The 13204-nt window shown below is 43.8% G+C and overlaps 1 protein-coding gene across 3 annotated transcripts in view; it reads right to left on the reverse strand.

The window, feature by feature from the left end:
- ano8b (anoctamin 8b) overlaps positions 1-13204 on the reverse strand; it is a 117691-nt gene that overhangs the window by 40220 nt on the left and 64267 nt on the right. For all 3 annotated transcript variants that reach the window (XR_011883287.1, XM_072244579.1, XM_072244580.1), the window contains exons 7-10: positions 12113-12240; positions 11131-11292; positions 9420-9572; positions 6672-6798 (exon numbers count right to left, since the gene is read on the reverse strand). Coding sequence is in view for 2 of the 3 variants with exons in the window: in XM_072244579.1 (XP_072100680.1) it covers positions 6672-6798; positions 9420-9572; positions 11131-11292; positions 12113-12240 (570 nt within the window). In the remaining variant the exon portion in view is untranslated. The remainder of the gene's footprint in view (positions 1-6671; positions 6799-9419; positions 9573-11130; positions 11293-12112; positions 12241-13204) is intronic.

Genomic DNA, 13204 nt, shown 5'->3' on the forward strand with positions numbered 1-13204 from the left:
ATTTTCACACTTTTAGTGGGAGCAGCCTGCCTTCAATTTCCAGCCATGCCCCTTTGGCATGGTGGTGTAGTGGTTACAGTGATGGTATTACAGCGGCTGCAATCAGTGATTGGGGTTCAATTCCCACTGCTGCCTTTGAGAAGTTTGTACATTTTCCCCATGACCACATGGATTTCCTCCAGATGCTCTGGTTTCCTCCCATATTCCAAAAGATGCATAGGTTAGGGTTAGTAAGTTATGAGCGTGCTCTGTTGGCACCAGAAGTATGGAAACACTTGTGGGCTGCCCCCAGCACATATCTGTACTGTTGGTCATCGACACAAATAACAGATTTCATTGAATGTTTCGATGTTTCAGTGTGTATATGACAAATAAATTGACTCTTTCAGCTTTATCTTTATCCTTTGGTCTGCTTTCACACCAATGGAAGAAATAAATCTTGTATATCGTACGATCAAGTCCCTTTTAACATTCTCAGAACTTCTTTAATCTTAAACCGAAAGGAACATCATCCAGGGATAATCGAGGAACTTTGATCCTCTCCTCCTCTCCACGGCATTTTTCTTTGCGCAAAAGGGACGTTTCAATGCCCAGCCCTCCTGATGGTGGGCCTTAAGAGTTGATAATCGCAAGGTCAGTCGCCTGTAAGGTCTGCAGGGAAGCTCACTTTATGATACAGAACTCTACAATGGCATTTTACATTCAGCTACTTGGGGAAAGATTTCAAATCTCTTCACTCCAGAGTTATCAAACAGCAGCAACGCAGTGATCACTGTATGAGGGAGAGAGGCCAAAATTAGAGTCCAGCGATCTCAGAGCACAATTCAACTGGATGACACTACAGAGGGGGAGAGAGACTTCACCACAAAAACACTGGAAGGTAAGGAATGGGCTCTTAAAATCATATATTCACAGATGAGCACCTTTGCCCTGAGAGCAGGTGGTTGGGTACAATACAGGCTGTGTTCAGATTGACTGATATGTTTTTTTACTATAGTAAACCTCTTCAAATTAGATTATGAAGACACGCAGTCCTCTTTTATTGTCATTTAGTAATGCATGCATTAAGAAATGATACAATATTGCTCCAGTGTGATATCACAAAACACAGGACAGACAAAGACTGAAAAAACTCACAAAACCACATAATTATAACATATAGTTACAACAGTGCAACAATACCATAACTTGATGAAGAACAGTCCATGAGCACAGTAAAAAGTTCAAAGTCTCCCAAATGTCCCACATCTCACGCAGACGGGAGAAGGAAGAAAAACTCTCCCTGCCATGCTGACCACAGTCCGACTCTGAGTCGTCCAAAAACTTCGAGCCTCCAATCAGCTCTCCTACACCGAGTACTGAGCACCATCTCTGTCCGAACGATTCAATCTCAATCTCAGTCACCAACAGCAGGCAAAGCCGGCGATTTTGAGGCCTTCCCTCCGGAAGATTCCTGACCACACAGTAACAACAGCAGCGAACTGGTGTTTCAGAAATTTCTCCAGATGTTCCTCTGTGCTTTCACGTCTGTCTCCATCAAATCAGAATTGTCCACGGCCCCTATTTAACAGATATGATATCATTTTTCACCGGAGGGCTGCGCACGTGCGGCGCGCTGCTCTCTCTCCTTCCGGCAGCGCAGGATTTTGGGATGTCCTGTGGTGCTGATAGGTGCAAGTCTTTCTCTCTGTTTATCAAATACTCTTCAATATAATGTCACTGTGATCAACATTATTTTTCTCATCACTATTTCACCATCAACCTTGTAAAGAGTTAAAGATTCGATGTGCACTTTGTGGAAATACGAGGACTGAGATTTCCTGGCCAGTAAATCTGCGGCCCATCAAGTGGACCAGGCATTTCCTGGCCACACAAAATGCTCGAGGAGACAGCAGGTTAGCATCTATGGAGGAGAATTAACAGTCGACGTTTTGGCCCAAGACCCTTCATCAGGACTGGAAAGAAGTGGGGGGGGGGAGGGGAAGAAGCCAGACTAAGAAGGTGGGGAGGAGGGGAGGGAATACACGCTGGCACGTGATAGGTAAGGTCAGGTGGGTGGGATGAAGTAACAAGCTGGGACGTGATAGGTGGAAGACGTAAAGGGATGAAGAAGAAGGAATCGAATAGGGGACAACAGTGGATCATGGAAGGATGGAAGGAAGGAGAGGAGCACAGACAGAGATGTGACAATGACCAGTTTATATGTCCTTTAACTGATAAGATGCTAATTTTCACTGAATTTTCTGATAAGGGATAAACAATGGTCAGTACATGTGAGATACCCCTATGATTGTTTGATACAGTGCCATTGGATCTTTTGGTATCTACTTGGGAGTACAGATGGAGGCTCAGTTAATAGAGATGGCACCTGCCAATGCAGCCCTCTCCCCCTTGATACTGCACATAGACCACTGAGAGGATATAAGGTTGAAATGACTTGAGCCCACAACTCTTGCTCAGAGGCAAGCGTGCTGACCAATAAGCCATGGCTGACAATGGAAGCAGACTCTTTGACTAGTGCTTCCAAGGTTACAGCAGGGTTCATAACCCAAAGAGTTTGCAAGTTAGAAATACGGTCACAAACCGAGATTCCACCCGGCAGAGGATAGAAACATAGAAACATAGAAAATAGGTGCAGGAGTAGGCCATTCGGCCCTTCGAGCCTGCACCGCCATTTATTATGATCATGGCTGATCATCCAACTCAGAACCCCGCCCCAGCCTTCCCTCCATACCCCCTGATCCCCGTAGCCACAAGGGCCATATCTAACTCCCTCTTAAATATAGCCAATGTACTGGCCTCAACTGCTTCGTGTGGCAGAGAATTCCACAGATTCACCACTCTCTGTGTGAAGAAGTTTTTCCTAATCTCGGTCCTAAAAGGCTTCCCCTTTATCCTCAAACTGTGACCCCTCGTTCTGGACTTCCCCAACATCGGGAACAATCTTCCTGCATCTAACCTGTCCAATCCCTTTAGGATTTTATACGTTTCAATCAGATCCCCCCTCAATCTTCTAAATTCCAACGAGTACAAGCCCAGTTCATCCAGGCTTTCTTCATATGAAAGTCCTGCCATCCCAGGAATCAATCTGGTGAACCTTCTTTGTACTCCCTCTATGGCAAGGATGTCTTTCCTCAGATTAGGGGACCAAAACTGCACACAATACTCCGGTGTGGTCTCACCAAGGCCTTGTACAACTGCAGTAGTACCTCCCTACTCCTGTACTCAAATCCTCTCGCTATAAATGCCAGCATACCATTCGCCTTTTTCACCGCCTGCTGTACCTGCATGCCCACTTTCAATGACTGGTGTATAATGACACCCAGGTCTCGTTGCACCTCCCCTTTTCCTAATCGGCCACCATTCAGATAATAATCTGTTTTCCTATTTTTGCTACCAAAGTGGATAACTTCACATTTATCCACATTAAATTGCATCTGCCATGAATTTGCCCACTCACCCAACCTATCCAAGTCACTCTGCATCCTCTTAGCATCCTCCTCACAGCTAACACTGCCACCCAGCTTCGTGTCATCCACAAACTTGGAGATGCTGCATTTAATTCCCTCATCCAAGTCATTAATATATATTGTAAACAACTGGGGTCCCAGCACTGAGCCTTGTGGTACCCCACTAGTCACCGCCTGCCATTCTGAAAAGGTCCCGTTTAGCAGCAGCTGGCAAATCCCTCCTGCCTTTCCCCCAAATGCTCGGTAGTATGTATGGAATGTATATAAATCAGATGTTTGCAAGCTGGGGAGGACCTGTGCTTGGGTTGTGTATGAGGCACTTTGAACTACATCTATTCCCTGTGGTACACACAGTGCTACCAACCTAGTCACCAGTTCTCACGGGGCTGCACTGCTGGGGGTGGGGGTGGGGGAGGGGTCTTCATTCCCTCAGGTAACTGACCTGGGATTATTGGTGCTGAATCTGGATGTAGAAACCTGCTCCAGTACCCAGAAATGAAGTAGGTCAACACAAAATCAACAAAGAGTACAGCGGTCTTCTTAAAAAAATTACAGCAAGCCTGTGATACAGGTTCTCCTGCAAGATGGGACACACTGCCCCAGCCTGCTTGGTGGCTATGAAATCCATTGTGTCTAATCATAGCAAGACATATCGGTTTGGGTTACGTACTGTAGCTCGACGGGCATGGAAAGTGGGAATGATGGACAGGACCTCAATCTAGAACCTACATTCAATCTCAAAGTGATCCGTGTCACAACTCTATATTTTCCATATTCTTCAACTTTGATTAACAGAAAAACCCACAGTTAACATTAATAAGGCGCAAATTTCAAGGTTTTGTCACTGATTGGTTGCTGTTGGAATTGTTCATCCTCAGATAACCCTCCTGCCAAGAGTTTTAGAGCACCAAAGATTCCTATGTATGCCTTAAACTTTGTTCAAAGTTCTAACTGAATTTATTATCAGTCTGTACATGTAACCATACGCTACCCTGAGATTCATTTTCTTGCAGGCATTCGCAGTAGAACAAAGAAAAATAGCAGCATCAATGAAAAAATACACACAAAGACTGACAATGTGAAAAAGATGACAAACAGAAAAAAACAAATAAAAACAATAAATAAATAAATAAATACATACATACTGAGAACATGAGTTGTAGAGTCTTGAAAGTGAGTCCATAGGTTGTGATCAGAGATTAGGTCAGTGTTGTGGTTCGTGAAGTTATCCACACTAATTCAACAGCCTGATGGTTGAAGGGAACTTTAGTCATGCTCTCCAATAGTCCAACTTTGCTGGAGCCCCGTCATATTTCCCTACAGCTGAAGTAGCCCATTCAGGTGGCCACAACTCACGGCAGACTCTTCATCCCCCGCCTATCCTGTCCTAATCACCTTCAATCCATGTCTTCTGGCCACTGACTGCCCAGCCATTGGAAACAAATTCTCCTTATTTACTGCACTAAACCCTTGTGATTTGGACACTTGATTACATCTCCCCTTGGCCTTCCCTGCATCGAGAAGAACAATCCCAGCTTCTCCATTCTCTTCGTTCTTAAAATATAATGCGGCATTTTGGAAATACTAAGCCAGTCAGGCAGCATCTGCAGAAAGGGAAACAGGTTTAACATTTCAGGTCAAAGACCCTTCCGCATCATTAACCCTGTTTCCCTTTCCACATGACATGTTGACTTCGCCAGCACTTTGTGTGTTGTTTCTGAAAGACCATAAGATAAAGGAGCAGAAGGCGGCCATTCGGCCCATCAAGTCTGCCCTACCATTCAATCATGGGTTGACCCACTTCATCCAGTCATCCCCACTTCCCTGCCTTCTCCCCATACCCTTTATGCCCTGGCTAATCAAGAACCTATCACTGCCTTAAATACACCCAATGACTTGGCCTCCACAGCTGCTCGTGGCAACAAATTCCACAGATTTACCACCCTCTGACTAAAGTAATTTCTCCGCATCTCAGTTCTAAAAGGATGTCCTTCAATCTTGAAGTCTAGAATCCCCTACCATGGGAAATAACTTTGCCATATCTAATCTATTCAGGCCTTTTAACATTCAGAATCCCCCCTCATTCTCCTGAGATCCAGGGAATACAGCTCAAGAGCTGCCAGATGTTCCTCATACGGTAACCCTTTCATTCCTGGAATCATGCTTGTGAATCTTCTCTGAACCCTCCCCAATGTCAGTATATCCCTTCTAAAATAAGGAGCCCAGAACTGCATACAATAGTCCAAGCGTGGTCTCACGAGTGCCTTATAGAGCCTCAACATCACATCCCGGCTCTTATATTCTATACCTCTAGAAATGAATGCCAACATTGCATTCGCTTTCTTCACAACCGACTCAACCTGCAGGTTAACCTTTAGGGTATCTTGCACAAGGATTCCCAAGTCTCTTTCCATCTCTGCATTTTGAATTCTCTCCCCATCTAAATAATAGTCTGCCCGTTTATTTCTTCCACCAAAGTGCATGACCATACACTTTCCAATATTGTATTTCATTTGCCACTTCTTTGCCCATTCCCCTAAATTATCTAAGTCTCTCTGCAGGCTCTTTGTTTCCTCAACACTACCCGCTCCTCCACCTATCTTTGTATCATCAGCAAATTTGGTCATAAATCACTTAATACCATAGTCCAAATCACTGACATACATTGTAAAAAGTAATGGTCCCAACACCTACCCCTGTGGAACTCCACTAGTAACCGACAGCCACCCAGAATAGGATCCCTTTATTCCCACTCTCTGTTTTCTGCTGACAAGCCAATGCTCCACCCACTCCAGTAACTTCCCTGTAATTCCATGAGCTTTTATCTTGTTAAGCAGCCTCATGTGTGGCACCTTGTCAAAGGCCTTCTGAAAATCCAAGTACACCATGTCTACTGTATCTCCTTTGTCTACTCTGCTTGTAATTTCCTCAAAGAATTTCAGTAGGTTTGTCAGGCAGGATCTTCCTTTCAGGAAACCATGCTGGCTTTGGCCTATCTGAAATATAATTCTTTACTCTTTCCACAATTGTTGCTTGTCCTGCTGAGAGTTTCCAGTGTTGTTTCAGTTTCAGATCTACAGCACCTGTAGTGTGTTGTTCTTCAACTAAATTTTAACTTTGATTCAAAAATAAAATTGCAAAAATTAAACCTTCAAAGACAGCAAACACCCTAGGAAGTGGAAGGAGTGAGTTTGCACTTACCCATGTCATTTAACCAATAGGCAATTTTCTTGTAAACATCATCGAGAACTGTAACCACAATAGCCAGTAAGACTTTAGGAAAGTAGGTGACAATCCGAGGCAGTTCTTTGATACTGATCACAAATTCCTGGAATAGAGGAAAACAAAAGTTTTATAAATAAAGGCAACAGGATATGCATTCTCACAGGCTGTGCGTGGTGTGGTTTCAGGCACTGTACCCAGTGCATTATTGTTGATAAATTAATACTAAATGTTCTTTATTTTCCATGGAACGCAAGGACATTGAAAAGTGGTCACGGTCACCAAGTTACTTCTTGAGCTGTTGTCACTTTTGTAGAAAACATGGCAACTAATTTGTAAAGACAGACAGACTGCACCATTATCACGAATACAAGCGATCCCAGAGATGATGGAAATCCAGAGTAACACACACAAAATGCTGGAGGAACTCAGCAGGTCAAGCAGCATCTATGGAAAGGAATAAACAGTCAATGTTTGTTATGCTTTGCAACTCCAAGACATAAAACTAATTGAAAGAAAAACACGGAACCAGGGATAACATGTCTACTTCGCTCTTACTTTAGTGAAGTGCACACATATGATGTGGCAGCTTAATGATGTATGTATGCTGTTTACATACTTTTACATTAACCAATTATTGAAATTAACAAGAATACTTAATCAAACAATATAGTTACAATATGTCTCAAATGTTACCCACACATATAGATTATTATATAGTACAACTCCTGTGGCATCCGTTAGTCTTGCGAGACCATGGATCTGCGCCTGGAAAGTCTTGCTTCAGTCTGTGATGGTAGAGCAGCGTCTGTTGTGGCTGTAGAGGCCCACATGGGAATGACAGTCTTGGCTGCGCGACTGCACTTGAAGGCGCTGTCCTCCAGTGTTGTCTTGGTGCTGTGTTTCTGACGAGTGTGTTTTTCTTCAACAGCAAGCCTCAGCTTCTCTTCTCTTCTTTTTAGACCTTTGCGTAGTTCCACCCTCCAGCGAGAGCGATCGCTTGCGATGTCCTCCCATCTCTTGACATTCATGTTCAGTGACTTCATGTCTCTCTTGCAGACATCTTTGAAACGAAGATAGAACCGCCCTTGTGCTCTTTTGTCGGAGGCCAGTTTCCCCGTACAGCAGGTCTTTCGGGATCCTCCCATCCGACATGCGGTGTACGTGGTCCAGCCAGCGGAGACGGTGTTGTTGGAGCAGGGTGAAGAGGCTGGGTATCTGGGCGTGGGCCAGGACCTCATTGTTGGTGACTCGGTCAGTCCACGTGATGTCCAGGATGCGTCTCAGGCTGTGAAGGTGGAAGGCATTGAGACACCGCTCTTGTCTGTAGTAGAGGCTCCAGGTCTCACTGCTGTAAAGCAGTGTGCTGAGAACGCAGGCCCTGTACTGTACAACTACTATATAGACATCCACATCATAGTAAATTTTAAATTGTCCCATTCGGGCCTAATGATTTATTCACTGTGGAGCTTTCTTACTCTTGTGGGATAACATCTTTCCTGACAAAGGAGATCCTTCTGCTTGTCAGGTAAGGCTTATGCACCCATATTACTTTCATGATATCAGCAAAGCTCATTTCAGCTGGTTTGGTTGGAGCAGTCAAACTTCTAAGCAAACAGCAACACTGGTAATTCTTTCTTATCAGCTATTCCATTTGCTTTAAAATATTGCTCAATTTGTTCAGTATACCTCAACCAGTTATCTGTTGTGTCATCAACCATGTCTACCTTTCGATGTAGCTTGCTATTTCTGCTTTTTATTGTTTATTATTATTATTACCTGGTACTCACTGTTTATGAATCACTGAATTTCTCCATTTTCTGCCTTTTTAAAAACCTGAATGTCTCTCTCCCCTTCCAAAGAGAAAAACATGTGATGTGCTTTTTTTAAATTTGACTCACTGTGCTTCAACAGGTAGGCAGTCATCTTGTGTTTGTTTTAAAACCTCCTTGTCACCACAGTTATGTTTTGTAATTCCAAAACAAAACTAATTGAGAGTGAAATATGGAGCCAGGAGATGCGTATGGTCTACATCCTTACTTTACTGAGGCATGTACATATGATCTGGCAGCGTAATGACATATGCCATTCATGCACTTCTTACACGTAACCCATAATGAATTATTCAAGAAAGAAAGAATGCTAAATCAAACAACATATTTACAATATTACTCAAATATTCCTGAAATATCAACTGTTTATTCCTTTCCATGGATGCTGCCTGACCTGCTGAGTTCCTCCAGCATTTTGCATGTGTTACTCTTGATAACTCCATGATAAAGACCAGGTGTTGACTGAATGAAGAATATTGACCTCAGTAGAATATTCAAGATTAGGACTTTCAAGTTTAAAATCTCATCTCAAAGTTGACACTTCTAACATTGAAATAAATGGGAGGGTGTCTGGTTCACTTTCCTTTAAAAAGGACAGCTGCTTTAACCCACTGAAATGTCATTATTCAACTGGGTTTGTAGTGATGAAGCAATTATGCCTGTGAGTTGTACCATTCTTTAATTCCGACAATTGACATTTTTGTAAACAGGAGCTAGTTGAATTTTTTTCCATATATATCACAGTATCCCATGAGAAATGTGGATGCAATTTCCTCAGTGAGTGTTGATGCTTACAATTGACCTTTACACACCAGAGAGTCTCCTTAGCTACAATAATCAGATATTGCTATACAATCACTTGGTCACAAGCCCTCATCGAAAGACTAGTACTGACCTGCAGTTCAAAGCAGATAAACATGGTCAGGAACACAATGCAGAGACAGAAGAGACATACAGGAAGACTGACAAAGTACTGGAACAACCTCCGTTTCCACGGTGAGTAATAGAAGTCCTCACAACCAGTAACTGGACTGACTCGTTTGACACCCTGAAAGAAAGAAAGGAAGTTGCCGCTGTAACATAGTGGTTAGCGCGACACTATCGCAGCTCAAAGCATCGGAGTTCAGAGTTCAATGGACGTGAGGAGTTTGTATGTTCTCTCAATGACCAAGTTTCCTCCGGATGCTCTGGTTTCCTCCCACAGTCCAAAGATGTGCTGGTTAGTAGGTGAATTGGTCATTGTAAGTTGTCTTGTGATTAGGCTAGTGTTGAACAGGTGGGTTATTTGGGCAGAAGGGCCTGTTCCACACCGTATCTCTAATTAAATAATATAAATGAAATAAACAAAATAAATAAAAATGGAATTAAAACATGAGTTTATCACATTGCAGACCACGGGCTCATCATCAGCTTATATACACAGTCTTGCACTTTTGACATCATCTTTCAGAGCCTCAGGTGCTCCACTATGTTTTCCACCCAGCCCCTCTTGGATGGAGCAAACACGGCGGCCAACTTGACTGTCAAGACCCCACCAACTACAATGTGACAATCAACTGTGAAAGCGATATTGAATAAAGGATTAGATATTGGGTTGGGTCAGTCACTGGACTGGGTCTTTTCAAAATAACAGTGCTGTGAAACCTTTAGTCCTTCTGAGTGAGAAGTTGGAACCTCAGTTTCATCAGCAAGTTCAAAGTTAATTTATTATCAAAGAACATATATGCCACCATATACAACCCTGAGGTCCATTTTCTTACAGGCATTTACGTAGAACAAAGAAATACCATTGAATCAATGAAAAACTACGAAGTCTGATGGGATGGGATGGGCTGGGACGGGATGGGAGGAAGGAAGGAGACGAGAGAGAGAACCTGAGTCGTTAGGTCCTTAAAGTGAGGTCATAGGTTGTGTTCAGTGAACAGTTCAGTGTTGGGGTGAGTGAAGTTATCCACATTGGTTCAGGAGCCTGATGGTTGAAGGGTAATAACTGTTTCTGAACCTGGTGGTGTGAGACCCAAGGCTCCTGTACCTCCTTCCTGATGCAGCAGTGAAAAGAGAGCATAGCCCAGATGGTGGGGGTCTTTGATAATGGATGATACTTGCTTGAGGCAGCCCTCCTTGTAGATGTGCTCAGGGGCCGGGAGGACTTTTCCTGTGATGGACTGGGCTGCATCCACCACTTTTGGTAGGTTTTGACAAGGCAGTGCCTCTGACTGTTCAGCAAATTCTCACGTGCAGGCACTGTGGCAATTTCAACCTAGATTAGGGGTGTTTAAAAAATGAATGTGGCATGATAAGGATAAGATAACAACTAATAATCTCAATAGATAATCTGGAGAAAGTTCTAAACCAGGACGTGTAGGGAACATGAATCTCACTCGAACAGGGAACAGTGGAGGTGGGAATGGTAGGCCTGTCTTTATAGGTGGATAAACATATGGAAGGCAGGAATGGAAGGAGATGGAGATGGGGGAGACAGAGAGGGGTGGGAAGAGGCTGACATGGAGCAGTTGTTTCTATGGCATAAATTCTCTGGTTCCTCACAAATTTTCACACTGTACCACATTCACACCACTGCCACCACAATACTTGAGCTGCCTCACCCTGAACTGGGACCTGGGCTCCTCTATCAGCTCTGCTGGCCGGTCCAAAGTGCCCCACTTGTAGGCCAGCTCTGCGCTCTGCCGTTTCCAGCCCTCCAGAAACAAGGTGGTCCACACAACATTAAACAGGGCAAAGGCCACACAAATCACGTCACGGCTTGTCTGATAAAGAGAGAAAGAGTTGAATTTATTTTTGTACCTTTCATGTGTCCGTGTAGCCAAGGAATTCTTGTACTGTAGTATAGTTACCAGTGTGGTAGGCTTTTGCAACTCGGGCAGCACAATAACATAACTGTTAGTGTAATGCTTCACAGTGTAAGCGATCGGAATTCGATTCCCGCCCCTGTCTGTAAGCAATTTGTATGTTTTCTCCGTAACCGTGTGGGTTTCCTCCCATGTTCTGAACCCACACAGGTTAATAAGTTGTGGGCATGCTACGTTGCTGCTGGAAGCACGCAGACACTTGCAGGCTGCCCCCAAATACAGGGCCGGATTGTGTTGGTCGTTGATTCAAATGACACATTTCACATTTCATCAATATTTTGACATACATGTGAAAAATAAAGGTGATCTTTATCTTTACGCCTCATGAGCTGGAAGGTGATGCTGTTATAAGTGATGTTGTTGAGAGATAATTGTTGTCTTTGGATCACTGGGGTTGTTCCTCAAATGTTGTGGGATTTTTAACATCCACCTGGGAAAGCAGATAGGATCCAGGTTCAACAAATTACCTGACGGAAGACTGCTCTGACAGTGCAGCGCTCTCTCAGGTCTGCAACAGAGTGTTAGTATGGTCCACCTGACCTTCTAATGTAGAGCTTAAAACATTACCTCTTAAGGCTGTAATGACTGCCATGATCCTCGGCCTGCCAATGGACCTGACCAAACTGCTTGAACCTCAGAGGATTAAGGACAATACTTGATCTTCACATTCCCGAGTGATTGAAACTGGGCCGGTGAGTTCATTCATCAAAGACCTTACCTGGTCAGACTCTGTAAATGCCCAGAGTCCAAAACCGATCACAGCTGGGTAGATCATGCACCACGTGTAGTACCCGAGCCACGAGAAGTACATTGCTATTTTAACCCCAAAATAGTCACAGATATCGTCTGGAACAGAACAAAGAGAAGGCAGATTAAAGAGATGAAATTACAGGGGAAATCTTAGGAACAGGGAGACGTCAGGAAACTGCTTGAGTTCTAAGACTCTGCGTAACAGTGGAGGACTAATGGTGCAGCAGACAAGAAGGACTGCACAACACAAGACAAAAAGAAGGCCCCACAATGCAGGACAGAAGGAGGACCCCAGAACACAGGACAGAAGGAGGGCCCCAGAACACAGGACAGAAGGAGGGCCCCAGAACACAGGACAGGAGGGCCCCAGAACACAGGACAGAAGGAGGGCCCCAGAACACGGGACAGAAGGAGGGCCCTACAGCGCAGGACAATGGAAGATGTTTGTACAATGGTGCAGGACACCGGGATAGCCCTACATGACATGAAGCTTCCGCAATGAATGGCAGAACACGGATGATGGTGCAGAGCAGAAGGAGTCCCTATACTGCAGGGGACAGGGAAGATCCCATAACAACTTGGAGGAAGGAAGCGGGAGCACAGTAGTCAATTATGTTTACAACAAAAAAAATTGCTAGGAAATGGGCTATGGGGAGACTGTAAATAGCTTATAGAGAGAAAAATAAAAAAAGCTACAGATGCTATAAATCTGAAACAAAAACAATATGCTGGAACAGCTGCAGTTCAGGCAGCAGCTGTGGAAAAAGAAACACTTACCGTTTTGGATCTGTGACCCTTTGTCAGAACTCAAAGGGAGATATTGTCAGATTAAGTAAGTGGGCATTAAAGTTAGTGAATGCACTATATTGTGGGATAAAGTATATATTTAAGAAGAAACTAAAGCGTAGCATTGTTTAGAGATCTCTAGAAAGCTGCAGCACAAGAGGGATTTGGGAGCCTTCCACATGAAACACAGAATGCTGAACCACAAGTGCACTGAACTCATGTAACACTATTTCAAGTGTTTGAGTATAAACATAGGGAAACCCTGTTGTACACA

The sequence above is a fragment of the Mobula birostris genome, chromosome 26 (genome assembly GCF_030028105.1).
Source record: "Mobula birostris isolate sMobBir1 chromosome 26, sMobBir1.hap1, whole genome shotgun sequence".
In the NCBI taxonomy this organism is placed as follows: Eukaryota; Metazoa; Chordata; class Chondrichthyes; order Myliobatiformes; family Myliobatidae; genus Mobula; species Mobula birostris.